Genomic DNA, 13,988 nt, shown 5'->3' with positions numbered 1-13,988 from the left:
GTGGTTTGCAGAACTCTTAAGAATGAAATAACAAAATATACAGAAATTACAGGAATGCATTATATCTAACATTCAGTTTTGGCCTCTGAGTTAGCTGATCAAAAAGTAAGAATCTTTTCTTTTAAGTTAAAAATATTTAGACAAATTACACAACACAGTAATACATTCCTGTTATGAAATATTCTCTCTTTACATACACACACCCACACATACATATATATATATGTATGTATATAGAGAGAGGGGAGTATACACACATATAGAGAGAGACAGAGAAGGGTACGAAATGTGAAAGGCCTTCTCTCAGCTCATTTTACCTTGAGGTAATACTATTCCCTTCCTTTTTCCAACACCACATGCATACACATATAGAGGCACATAATCATGTGTCACTGTTTTGTTGTTCTGTTTTTATAGAAATGTATTTATGTGTTATATGTTGATCTGTGAATTGGTTCTTTCACTTAATATATCTGGAAAATCTTTCCTGTCAGTACATAGAGTCATAGAGGGTCCCCAAACAATGTAAATACAACTTATCAACAAATATCTGAGAAGAAAATTCATAGGAATTTTTTTGACATAATTTCAGACTTACAACAAACTTTCAAGAGAATTTCCAGCTACCCTTCACTTTGATTCTTCAAATAGTTACATTCATTTTTGAAATTCAGGAGAAGGGAATTTGTTTTCATTCAGCAAGCATGTAGTGAGCACCTTCTCAGTGCTATAGCTTTGTTTGGGTACTGGGAAAACCAGGATACATTTTCACAACTCCAATTTGCTCAGTCTTATGAAACACATATTAAGTACATAATTATAGTATAGAGTTGCATGTACAAAAATTGTACTATTTAAAGAAGAAATGTAGAGAAAATGGGAGCAGGATTTTCAGGGATCAGTACAAATTTAGCAGACAGGAGTGGGATAATGATATTCTAGGAGGACCCTACTGGTCAAAGAAAGATCACTTACACTTGTCTAAACATAAGATCAGAATTACCAGATTGTAGGGTGCAGTAGGGAACTGGTGGGAGATGAGACTAGACAGGAAGAGAGTTAAGAGCCATGTAATGAAAGGCTTTGAATGTCCTGCTAAGGAGCTTGATCTTTGGCCTATAGACAAATGTGAGCAATTAAGTAGGTAAGTGATGTGTTCAGAATTTAATTTTACCCCCATTACAGAGAACGTGGACCTAATTTCTTTGTTCTTTCCCATTACTAGAATGGTAAATCACCAAGTTTATTATATCTAATATATAAAAATGTTTTCTCAACAGAATGAACTAAAATTGTCGGTGGTTTCTTTGAAAGAAATACAAGAGAGTTTGAAAACAAAAATTGTGGATTCTCCAGAGAAGTTAAAGAATTATAAAGAAAAAATGAAAGATACGGTCCAGAAGCTTAAAAATGCCAGAGTGAGTTTTCTTTTTATTTTAATGCTTTTGTATCTAAAAAAAAAAAAAATTAGCAAATTCTTGTTTAATTATGTGTTAATTTTTGGATTTCTGAATTATCTATACTTCTCTTCCTCTTAAACTTTTTTGACCTTATTTCTAATCTGTAGCTTTTCTCTAGAGTGAATATGGGGAAAATAAATATAATTTCAAGACATTTGTTCAATTATGCAACAATTTTTAGAGGCTTTTCTCTGGGAGATCAAAACAGAAATGCTGGGTCGTGAGATTTAATTACTTTATTACAAGGGAGGAAAGTATTAAGTAATTTTACAAACAATTGTAATTATAAATTACAATATATACTATAACAAAGTATAAGGTATGCATGTGTGTCGATAGGGGTATATGAGAAATCTCTGTACCTTCTGATTAATTTTGCTGTGAATGTCTAACTGCTTGAAAAATTAAAATCTATTAATGGTATCAGAAAGAGGAAAGAAAGTATAGAGTGCTTTGAAATAATGTAATAAGGGGAGCCCAGTTTAGTATTGGGCTGGAAGTACAGGTGGAAGAGGGAAGGAAGAATGCTACCATTCTTCAGATGGTAGCATAAAAAAAAAAGACGCTTTTCATTTTAAATATAGGAGTACCAAGGCCCAATTCATTGTGTATGGAAGAACATTAAAGGCAGAGGGAGCAGCGTATGTGAATTCTGTGGGGTAGTGGGGAGTAAGGTGTGTTCAAGATTATGGGTTACTGTGGGAGATGGATTGACGTGGTGCAATACAAACTTAGAAGTGGGTAGACAATTTACCATCTTTTGTGAAGCAGTGTTTTTAAACTATTAATTTAAAAAACATATGTGGTTTGTCTTTGAATTTGTTATCCAGTTCATTCTTGACAATTAAGATTATCACACTAGACTAGACAAAGATCACCAGAACAGAAATGAGAACCCAGAAATAGATTTGAGTATTAATGAGAAAAGGATGATTTATTTAAGAAACAGTTCTGGCTCAATTAGCTCTTCATCTGGAAGAAAAGGGTGTTGGGCCTACCCTTTGCTCTTTTACAAAAATAAATTTTGTATGTATTGAAAATTTACCTTAAAAAATTTAAGTTTTACAGATTTTAGGAGAACACTTATATAATCTTGGACTGGGATAGATTTTTGAAATTAAGATTGGAAACAGAAAATCTATAGAGAAAAGTAGACACATTAGAACGTAATTACAGTGCATATGACAGGTAGAGGGATTATATCCATGATTTGCAAAGAGTATTTACCAATTAGTAAGAAAAAGAAAAAAATAAGGTAGAACAAGGGGTAGGCTAGTGAGGACAAGGGAAGGAATCTTTGTATTGTTACCATGGTTGTAGTAAATGTAGTAAATATCTTCTAAAATTTTGTAATTTTAGAAGATGAGTTAATCTTTTTAAAAGAATTAGCTGTAGTAGTCGTTATTATACAAATGAATGGGAAGATTATAAATGAGTAATACGATTGATTGCCCAGGAGTAATCAGAAATAGTTTGAGTATTAGCAGAATGAACTATTTTAATATCATCATTATTAACTTTTGGAAGGTATTTCATTGAGTAGTAAAATTATGGCACTTTTCCTTTGTTTGAAGATACTTGGCAATTAAAAAACAATTATTTGTGCTTAAACACATGTCAGTAATAGTGCTGTATTACTGACCTAGAAATTTAATTGTTCCCTGCTCTTAAGGTTTCAGTATTAAATGCGGAAATTATTTAAGAGCAAACAAATTGATATTACTGCAGCTTCATAAAGAAGAATATCAAACTGTGGTCTTTGTTTTTTGTCTTTCAAAGCAAGAAGTGGTGGAGAAATATGAAATCTATGGAGACTCAGTTGACTGCCTGCCTTCATGTCAGTTGGAAGTGCAGTTATATCAAAAGAAAATACAGGACCTTTCAGATAATAGGGAAAAATTAGCCAGTATCTTAAAGGAGGTTTGTATTGTATGGAATTTTGATGTCTTTATTATATAACAGCTTACTATAGTTCCTTATATTTTGCTTTCACTTTTCATTATGTTTTCCTAAAGAAAAACAGGGTCATTCTACAGTGTAATAGATGTGGCAGTGTATGCTATGAAAAAGACACTTTTCTTTTTAAACATAGCAGTAGCAAGACCCAATTTTTAACCTTCCGATGAAATTAATAATAACTAACCCAGCACATTGCTGTGTATATTTTGGAAAATAGTACAGTAGCTCCCCCTTATCCTTAGGGGATTCATTTCAGGACCCCCAGGGGATGCCTGAAACTGTGGATAGTAACAAACCTTATATATATATATATATATATATATGTTTTTTCCTTTATGTACATACCTATGATAAAGTTTAATTTAAAACTTAGACACAGTAAGAGATTAACAATAATTACTAATAAAAGAACATTTATAGCAATATACTGTAATAAAAGTTATGTGGTCTCTCTCTCAAAATATCTTATTGTACTAAAGTCAATAAGTTTAGTACAATGATGTGAGATGATAAAATGCCTACATAAAAAATTGAAGTGAGATATTGCTAGGCTACTGTTAATCTTCTGACCATACATCAGAGTAAGGATCATCTGCTTCAGGTGATCCTAGATCCTCAAGGCACTATGATGTCGACAGTTGGATGTTAATGACTAAAGAGCAAGTGGTGTATACAGCATGAATCTGCTGGGCAAAGGGATGATTCACTTCCAGGGTCAGGGCTGGGCATGGTGGCTCAAGCCTGTAATACCAGCACTTTGGAAGGCTGAGGCAGGAGGACCATTGAGACCAAGAGTTGGAGACCAGCTTGAACAACATAGCAAGATGCTATCTCTACAGAAAATTTAAAAAATTAGCCAGCTATAATGGTGTATGTCTGTAGTCCCAGCCACTTGGGAGTCTGAGGTGGGAGGATCACTTGAGTCAAGACTGCAGTGAGCTATGATCATGCCGCCGCACTTCCAGTCTGAGTGATAGAGTGAAGCCCCATCTGAAAAGCACACACACACACAAACATCCAGGGTGGAATGGAGTAGGATGGCTCAAGATTTAATCACACTACTTAGAACAGCACACAATTTAAAACTGATGAATTGTTTATTTCTGATACTTTCCATTTAATATTTTTAGACCACAGTTGATCAGGGGTAACTGTAACCATGGAAAGTGAAGCCATGGATAAGGGGAACTACTGTCATGGGATTTTAAATTTGTTCTACCAGTTGGAAATGATCTTAGCATCAGAAAGTTCCAACTTAGTGCCCAACACTGTATCTACGACCTATAGAGAGATTTAAAGTTTATTACATAGTCTGCCCTGAAGAAATGAGAGCTAATGGCGGTTTCTCGGGCTACAGTCTTGAAAATCCTTTTTTGCTTCTTAACTTGATCATCTTCATCCAGGCTGCGCCTCCAGGATAACTAACATTACATTTGATAAACAATTTCTTTTTTGAGATAAGTAGAGATTAGAAGGTGAGATTGCCCCAGGTATTCTTTCCCAACTACATAGTCCCCTCATCTGCCATCGTGTTACCCAAAAAAGATGTGTATCTACTGCTTTGAATTGTTTCTAGCACCTACCCTTTTCCCTTTATTTTTACTACTTTAGTTCAGATCCTAACCCCCTCAACTCTAGTCTCTTAGCTAATCTTCTTAACATGTCTCCCTTTCAGTCTGTGCTGATAGAAAACACCTCTCTAGTTGTCATGTCCTTTCTCAGTATCTCTGATGCCTCCTTGTTGTCTCTTCTGGTTCATCTGCATTTTTCTGCTGGACTTTCAGGCTTTAAAGAGTTTTGTCTCTTTTTAAATTTGTGTTTAATTATAGTTCATCCTAGAAAATATTCTTTCATTTTATTTGTAAATCCTAATTGGTTATGTTGACTTTAAATACTTCTTATAAAATACAGAGCCTGAACTTGGAGGACCAAATTGAGAGTGATGAGTCAGAACTGAAGAAATTGAAGACTGAAGAAAATTCGTTCAAAAGACTGATGATTGTGAAGAAGGAAAAACTTGCCACAGCACAATTCAAAATAAATAAGAAGCATGAAGATGTTAAGCAATACAAACGCACAGTAATTGAGTATGGAGTTGTTTTCAATTTTAGTGTATTAGAAAGCAATTATGAAAAACAAATACATTTTTCCCCCAGGATTTCAAAACCTCGGTATTTTCCAAAAGAGTTTAAACAGTTTTATCTTTATTTCACCTTTAGTTGACTAAAACAGATGAGTTAATTATAAAACTTATACTGCTAGTTCTAGATTTAGAGATGTCTTAGCTACTCTTTTCCTGGGTATACAGTTCCAATTCCTTTGCATCATTCTTCAGAAGGGTTCTGATGCTACTGATTATTTCATTGCACTTTAGAGATAGTGGTCTAGCTTGCATCAGAATTAACTAAATGGCCTATCTTATAGTCCAGCTTGTCTGTAGAGTTACAGCATTTGTGTTTTGAGAAAAAGTCATATATTCAGGTAAGAAGTAATACTTTCCTAAGTATGTAAGTATGTTTTTAGCCGGTACGTTAGGGTACTTTATTGGTAAAATACCCATCAGTTCTAAGAATGTGTTTTTAAAATACCTGCCCCAGATATGTCTATAATCTCATTCCTTCAGTTCCTAAAAGGTGCGTCAGAGATCATCTGAGTATTTCCTTCATACTTCCTCTTGCAGATGAAAAAGGGCAGAACCTAAGGATTTTATATTTGTTGCCAAACTGCCTTGTAGAAAAGTTAAACTGATTCACATTCCCACCAACAGTACCTAAGTGTGTACAACTGGGGAAATGTAACTTAAAAAATCTTCATTTTAAAAATTTATTTATTGATTGATTTACTCATTCACTAACCCACCAATGAGGGAAAAAAAATCTCATTAATATATTGAGAGAAAGAGTTCACACTATGTTATGATGTGATTATAGTACCACACTTTGGGGTTTTCATTCCTTTGCTTTTATATCTTGAGAAGAGTTTTAGGTTTGTCAAATACTGACACATGGTCACTTTGGAATCAAAACTAGAATTGTGTTTGCCTTTTTAGTTGCTGAAGAGGATTAAATATTAGCTGTCTCGATTTTCTTTCAGGGATTGCAATAAAGTTCAAGAAAAAAGAGGTGCTGTCTATGAACGAGTAACCACAATTAATCAAGAAATCCAAAAAATTAAACTTGGAATTCAACAACTAAAAGATGCTGCTGAAAGGGAGAAACTGAAGTCCCAGGTGAATATGTGTTCATAAGAAGTTAATTTCAGATAATCTGTCATGTATTTGAGTTGTTAACTGAAACAAAACAGCTTACTTGGTCTCTGTGTGTAATGAGACTTTTAATGATACCTAAAATTATTTACTCTTTATTCTTTTTTTGAATATATTTACTGTAAAGCTTCATAAACAGTCCTAAGTTTAATGAGAACAGGCGTCTTGTCTCCTACATTTTTATCTTTAAAAATGCTAGTACAGTGCTAAACATAAAATGTTTACCTGTTTCTATTCTTTTAACTGCCAATGTCTCTAACAAGTAGTCTATTCCTAATATATTTATTAAATATTTATTGTCTCCTTATCTTTTGAAGTTTGATTTATATCTTCAAGAGTGTTCTACCAGAACAATAGTTCAAACTGCTCTGCCAGAAATCACAAAAAATTGCTATTTATTATGCAAAATCCCTTAGCCTCTTTTTTTTTCATTCTTCACCTTGTCTACATTGACAACTTAGATCGTGGTTTCTAAAACCGCTGATACCTGATAAATATTTAAACATTTGCTGCCATTACTTTCCGTCATCAACACCCAATTTGTAAAAATTCTTAATACTAACAGAGCCACAGTAGACAATTCCCTTATCTGTTCTCAGTACCTTATCCCCCAGAAAGATTATGTTGTTAGCACTTGCACATGTGAGCATTATCTTAAGGCTACTTTAAAAGGAAGGAAAGGAAAGGTAGTGGAGTGAGGAAAGGAAGAGGGAAACTGGAAGGAAAAGAAATAAAATGGTTGGGATTTCACGTCGATGGTCTTCCCAATACCTGGCCTGCTCTTTGCTGTTTTGTTTTGTTTTGTTTCTATACCTCAACTACTTTTATTTTTCCTGCCTCTTAACTTGATATTCACCAAGAGTCAGTCTCTCTAGTATGGCAATTAGAAAGACTTAGCAGATATTGGCTGGGCGCGGTGGCTCATGCCTGTAATCCCAGCACTTTGGGAGACCGAGGCGGGCGGATCACGAGGTCAGGAGATCGAGACCATCCTGGCTAACACCGTGAAACCCCGTCTCTACTAAAAATACAGAAAAATTAGCCGGGCATGGTGGCGGGTGCCTGTAGTCCCAGCTACTCAGGAGGCTGAGGCAGGAGAATGGCGTGAACCCGGGAGGCAGAGCTTGCAGTGAGCTGAGATCGCGCCACTGCACTCCAGCCTGGGCGACAGAGCAAGACTCCGTCTCAAAAAAAAAAAAAAAAAGAAAGACTTAGCAGATATTTAATCCTGCTTCTTAACCGAATCAAATCAATAAATATTTATGTGTTACTACATGGTCTAGGAACAGTTAGTGAACCAGTTACTAACAATTTAGTAACTAGTTACTAACTCAAATTCGAGGCACCTTTGTCTATCAGTCATAAGAGATACCCATGCCTACCTTATATTACTTTGAGTTTTATGCATATATGTCTTGCCAGTTACATTTTCCATTTCTTAACAGTAGCAATTGTCTATTGTTAACCTTAGCATATCATGTCAAACCATGCCTAGAATGGTGCCTTATGTGTAGTATGCTTTCCATAAATATTTATAAAATTAAAAGGTCATCTAGCATGGTGCTTCTTAAAACTAGCTGTGTATTCGAATTCAGTGAGGAATTTTAAGATGAACAAATCCTCACCCAAACACATTGATTAGCATCTCCAGCAATGGGGCCCATGAAATTGTGTTTTTTAATGTGGCATTTGAGAACCACTAATAGGCTTGGCTTAATTGTGTTCAGTGGTATAGAGTTTTCAATAGATATGGCCACCCAAGCTGTTCTACTAGGGCAGCTTTAATTGTTAAAATTCTGTCTCTTATTTTGAGTTTAAAATATTTATTTCTGTACTCTATAGTCAGCCCAGATCTTCTCTGTGGAGCAAATGTGTACCCTTTTCTGCTTAATAACCCTTCAGACATTTGAGGATAATGATCACGGTTTCTTTCAGCCTTCTCATATTCAGGATAATTAGTCCTAGTTTTCCACCATTCTTTATATAGCTTCATTTTCAGATTTATTACTATCCTATTTACTGTCATCTCTATTTCCTATTTGTCATTATTCTGCTTAAGATTTAGAACCCAGTGCTAAACACAGTCTTCCAAAATAATGATGTGACCAGCCAGACCCAAAACACATTTTTAATGAAGCATAATATTGGGGTAGATTTTTAGCAGCAGCATCTTGCCCTTGACTTATATTGACCTTGTGATCAGTTAAAGGACTCCTGTCTTTTCCACATACAGTTCTGCCTTGTTAAGAGTTTTTCACCATACTTTAGCGCAACTGTTACTTTTAATTCAGAATTTTACTATTTTAGGTTTTATTTCAACCTAGATTTCAAAATGTCAAGGTTAGTTTAAATCTATCATTCTGTCTTCCACCTTAACTATTTCTCATTGCTTAGTGTCACCTGCAGATTTGATCAGCATGCCTTTTTCTTCAAAATAAAAATGTTTACTAGAACAAGGTCCTTTGCTGCATTATAATTTTTTCATCCTAGAGGCGTAGAACTATTGATCAAAACTTTGGGTACAATTGTTCAACTTGCTAAGTTGTTCTTACCTACCTTGATTCAGGCTACGTTGTGATATCTATTTGTTACACAAATGGGAAGGTCTCTAAATACTTTGGTAAAATCAAATACTTTTTGTCAAAGAACTCTTCTTAGCTTACTTTATAATCATCCTTCATGAAAAGAAAAAAGGATATGTTATGATTGCCAAATTGTTCTTTGTGCAGTTCTGTTGCATTTTGTGATCATCGTAGTCTTTTTTCTTTAAATGTTCTTTCCCATAGATAATTTATCTTCTAGTTTCAATTATTATCTTCATTTGGATAGCTTTCAAAAATCTATGTTTCTTGTTCTGTCCACTCACAACAAAAATAATATTTTAAAATTACATTCAACATTTTCCCACATCTGACCTTTTCTTCACTTTCTTTCCCTTTTCTTTTTCTCTCTTTTGCTCAACTTCTTCATAAATTTCTTTGTATTTCTCAATTGCATCATCATTTTCTATCACAAAGCATTGAAATTTTGGACTTGCTTTAGATAATCCTGACATCCAGATAATCTCCAAGTTAATTTCATGATTGCTTTTACATGGTGGTACTCTTCATACATGTACATAGCCCTTCATACATACAGCACTCTTACTATTATACGTCTATCACATAATTTTGTAGTAGTCATGGATTGCAGCAACATTTGCTAAGTTTCTTTGATTTTAGATTCTTCTGCATCAAATATGCCTTGAATACTAAGTACTACCACATTTATCCTGCTAAAATATTATTCTCAATACTACACTTTCTTGTTTAAAACAAGGGCCATTTTCCTTCAGTTCATTCATTCACCCAGTCAGTATTTCAACAAATGGCCAATGTATCTGCTAGGTGTCAGGCTTCACACTTGATTCAGAGAGTAAGTTGTGAACAAGGCAGGAATGATTTCCACCTCTAGGACTTTCAAAATTTTCTATCTGGCTGGGCGCGGTGGCTCACGCCTGTAATCCCAGCACTTTGGGAGGCCGAGGCGGGCGGATCACGAGGTCAGGAGATCGAGACCGTCCTGGCTAACACAGTGAAACCACATCTCTACTAAAAATACAAAAAATTAGCCGGGCATGGTGGCGGGCGCCTGTAGTCCCAGCTACTCGGGAAGCTGAGGCAGGAGAATGTCGTGAACCTGGGAGGCGGAGCTTGCAGCGAGCTGAGATTGCACCACTGCACTCCAGCCTGGGCAACAGAGCAAGACTCCGTCTCAAAAAAAAAAAAAAAAAAATGTTCTATCTAAGCTAATCATTTCCATTATTTAAGGTCCAGTAGAAACTATGTCTTCCACATAACTTTCTTTTACTTCTTTGAAGTATCTTTCTGTCCTCTCTCAAATACTATAGCACTCTCAGTCTATTCCAAATAATCTGAATGTGTGCCATCCAGTGGGGAGCATTAGTAATATGTGGCTATTTACATTTAAATTAATTGCAGTGAAATAAAATAAAAAATTTTGTTCTTTATTTGCACTAGCTATATTTCAGGTGCTCGATATCCAATCTGGTCTGGTTAGATGTTCATTTAGGAAAGAAAACATAATTGGTGTCTTTCATTGTACTATTGTACTATTTACAGTGCTACTTATACAAAGTACCCAATAATATATTAGGTTGACTAATTTATACGTATGTGATAAATGGCTACACTGGCTGTAAGACTCCATGGATAGTGTATAGTCTTAAATATTTCTGATTTGAAAAGTGAGATAGTTATCTAGACTGACACTGTCCAACAGAACTTTCTGCTGTAATGAGAATGTTCTTCTGTATTGCTCAATACTGTAGCCAGTAGGCACATGTGGCTATTGAGTCCTTGATGTGTGGCTGGTGCAACTGAGGAACTGAATTTTTAATTTCATTTGATTAAATTAAATTTTATTAAATTTAAATAGTAGCCACATGTGTCTAGTGGTTGCTATATTCGACAGTACAGAACTAGCCTTTGACTTTAAAAATATTTAACTTCAACGAGGCCGTCACGGTAAAACTTATTATATGTGAATTAGGGTGGATTAATATAGTAAAATTCCACTTGGATGTAGAATTTAATCGAAAATGCTAAAATACATAGTATTTGTCAGGGATACGATCTGTCACCATTAAACATCTTGTGAGGGTTGGCTTAGAACTTCAAATGTTTTTGTCTCTGTGCCTGTGCCACTGGAATTGGGCCTTAATGTTTCATTCACTTGTGGCTCTACTAGCAAGATTTTGCTCCTCCTTGAGAGTGTTATTTGTTCTCGGAAGGAAAGTATTCCTTTGGGTATTTTGAAATGGTTGGTTCAGTTACATACAGATTGTATATCTTAATTTAGTCACACTTAGTTCTGATAGTTTCTCATAAGGAATATCTTTCTACCAAATTTATTCAGCTTTCTTTTTTGGAATGAATAAACATATACCCCTATAGAGCTAGAAAGTTAAATTGATTTATAGCTGCTGAATGTGCTGTTTTTTTGTAATGGTGTTCACACAAGCTAGCAACTAATTCACCTTATTTTTCCTACAAGATTTAAGAAATAAAGCCTTCAAAAATTTTGATTTATTTTCCTATTGGTTCATATTCTATCATAGTTGTAGTAATTTGATACCTGCTTAGATCTCAGAAATCTAAACACACTCTTCTATTTTTGTGTTAGGATTTAATAACTATGTTTGGATTTTTGGAGAATGTTTAGTCTTAAGCATATATTTACATTCACTTAATCTGTAGTAATAGTTCTCAAACTTGCATAGATGGCAGAGTTGCTGGAAATAGGGTTCTTTTTCGGAATACTGTGAATTTATACTATATCAAATTATAATCTATGTAATTTATTCAAAATCAGATCATATCTCTGCTAGAATTTAAACTAAGGTAAGTAGTAGCCAAAATTTTAGGCTTAAGAAAAATTTAGTGGGAGAGACACTTAAAATTGAGAACATTGTATTCATTTACTGCTTTTCTTCCCCCATTGGAAAAAGATGACTGTTTTATTTCAGTGGCAAAACACATCCTGTAACCTTGTAAAATACCAATTTCTTGTGGTATTATGTATCTTATAGTTTAAGAATTGTTTTGTCTAAGAGAAGTAAATAATGGAAGGAGGATCAATATTATATTTGACAAGTATGAAATAGAAGAAAATGTGTACAGGCTAATTTTTTTCTTATTTAATCTATAAAAATTGTTCTTTTATTTTTTAAAATTCTTAGCACATCCATATAGGCTTGAACTATCTGATCAGTTTATTCAAACAACTCTAAAAGGTATTAATATATTTTTCAGTCCTATAGATTGCTTATTAAATCTGTTTGCATACCTTTTAAATGATAATCAGGGTCAAATGCAGAGAGTATAGTTATCCACAGTAATGTAGTTATTTTCCGTGTTTAACATGGAAAGCTCTAAAGTAAAATTTTTCCTTGATAATTATAAATATGTTTGTTCTTATTGTATTAGAATCCTAACCATTGTCTCATGTCGCTCCTTTGTTCCTTAAGTAGCAAACTTTTTTGATGTGTTTGTACAACTTACAGAATGAATTTTTAATTAAAGCAGACATAGACATGCACATTTGTGTGTGTGCATAAGAATTTAGGCTTTAAAATATTAATAAATGTGAATAAACTTGGAATTCTTATAACTCATTTGTAGTTTAGGTTGTTGCATGGAATAATTATTATTCTGTTTCATTTTCTACTTAGGAAATATTTCTAAACTTGAAAACTGCTTTGGAGAAATACCACGATGGTATTGAAAAGGCAGCAGAGGACTCCTATGCTAAGATAGATGAGAAGACAGCTGAACTGAAGAGGAAGATGTTCAAAATGTCAACCTGATTAACAAAATTACATGTCTTTTTGTAAATGGCTTGCCATCTTTTAATTTTCTATTTAGAAAGAAAAGTTGAAGCGAATGGAAGTATTAGAAGTACCAAATAATGTTGGCTTCATCAGTTTTTATACACTCTCATAAGTAGTTAATAAGATGAATTTAATGTAGGCTTTTATTAATTTATAATTAAAATAACTTGTGCAGCTATTCATGTCTCTACTCTGCCCCTTGTTGTAAATAGTTTGAGTAAAACAAAACTAGTTACCTTTGAAATATATATATTTTTTTCTGTTACTATCATGGCTGTTGTTTTGTTTATTGACATAGAGTTGTGTGGCATTATTGAGTCCGGACTGTGCCCTCAGCATTGTGGTTGAGATCTCATTTGATCCTTACTTAAGCAATTCTAGGTAGATATTTTTATTACTACATAGATAAAGTAATTATAAAGGTCCTAAAAGATCAGATAGCTGAAGCAAAATTTGAACTGTACTGTCTATGATACTGAAGTCTAGAATGTTTCAGTGTACCACAGTTTTCAATGTAGTTAATTTAAAGAGAAAGTTTGAGTTTAGTAGTCGATTTCTTCATTGATGCAACTGGCATTTTTTTTCAAGAAAAATGAGTTAATATGTGTAAAGTGACTAAAACAGTGCCTGGCACATGGTAAACACTCGATAACTCTTACCTATTAGTATTTAAGGTCATGGAAGCTCCAGGTACTTTCCTCTTTGTCAGAGATAATAAAATGTTATTTTAGGGAGTGACCAGGCTTTCAATGAAAGGCAAAGCCCTGGAATGGAAGTAGCAGCAAAAGCTGGGTGTGCAGGGAAGAACAGATGAGGATACACAAATTGCGCTATTGCCTTGTCCCTTCCTAGCTTCTCTTTAAATATTCATGAGTTTTCATTCAGAGAAAAGGCTGCCTCTAAGGCAAGGTAA

At 34.2% G+C, this 13,988-nt stretch overlaps 1 protein-coding gene across 3 annotated transcripts in view; it reads left to right on the top strand.

Annotated features, from left to right (window-relative positions):
* NUF2 (NUF2 component of NDC80 kinetochore complex) overlaps positions 1–13,341 on the top strand; it is a 34,085-nt gene extending 20,744 nt beyond the window's left edge. For all 3 annotated transcript variants that reach the window (XM_004027802.5, XM_019026047.4, XM_004027803.5), the window contains exons 10-14: positions 1,281–1,418; positions 3,240–3,380; positions 5,331–5,506; positions 6,513–6,648; positions 12,917–13,341. In XM_004027802.5, coding sequence (XP_004027851.1) covers positions 1,281–1,418; positions 3,240–3,380; positions 5,331–5,506; positions 6,513–6,648; positions 12,917–13,051 — 726 coding nt within the window. In that variant the 3' untranslated portion in view covers positions 13,052–13,341. The remainder of the gene's footprint in view (positions 1–1,280; positions 1,419–3,239; positions 3,381–5,330; positions 5,507–6,512; positions 6,649–12,916) is intronic.
* The last annotated feature ends 647 nt before the right edge of the window (positions 13,342–13,988 follow it).

Source organism: Gorilla gorilla, chromosome 1, assembly GCF_029281585.2.
Source record: "Gorilla gorilla gorilla isolate KB3781 chromosome 1, NHGRI_mGorGor1-v2.1_pri, whole genome shotgun sequence".
Classification (NCBI taxonomy): Eukaryota; Metazoa; Chordata; class Mammalia; order Primates; family Hominidae; genus Gorilla; species Gorilla gorilla.
This window is presented reverse-complemented; position numbering and strand designations above follow the sequence as displayed.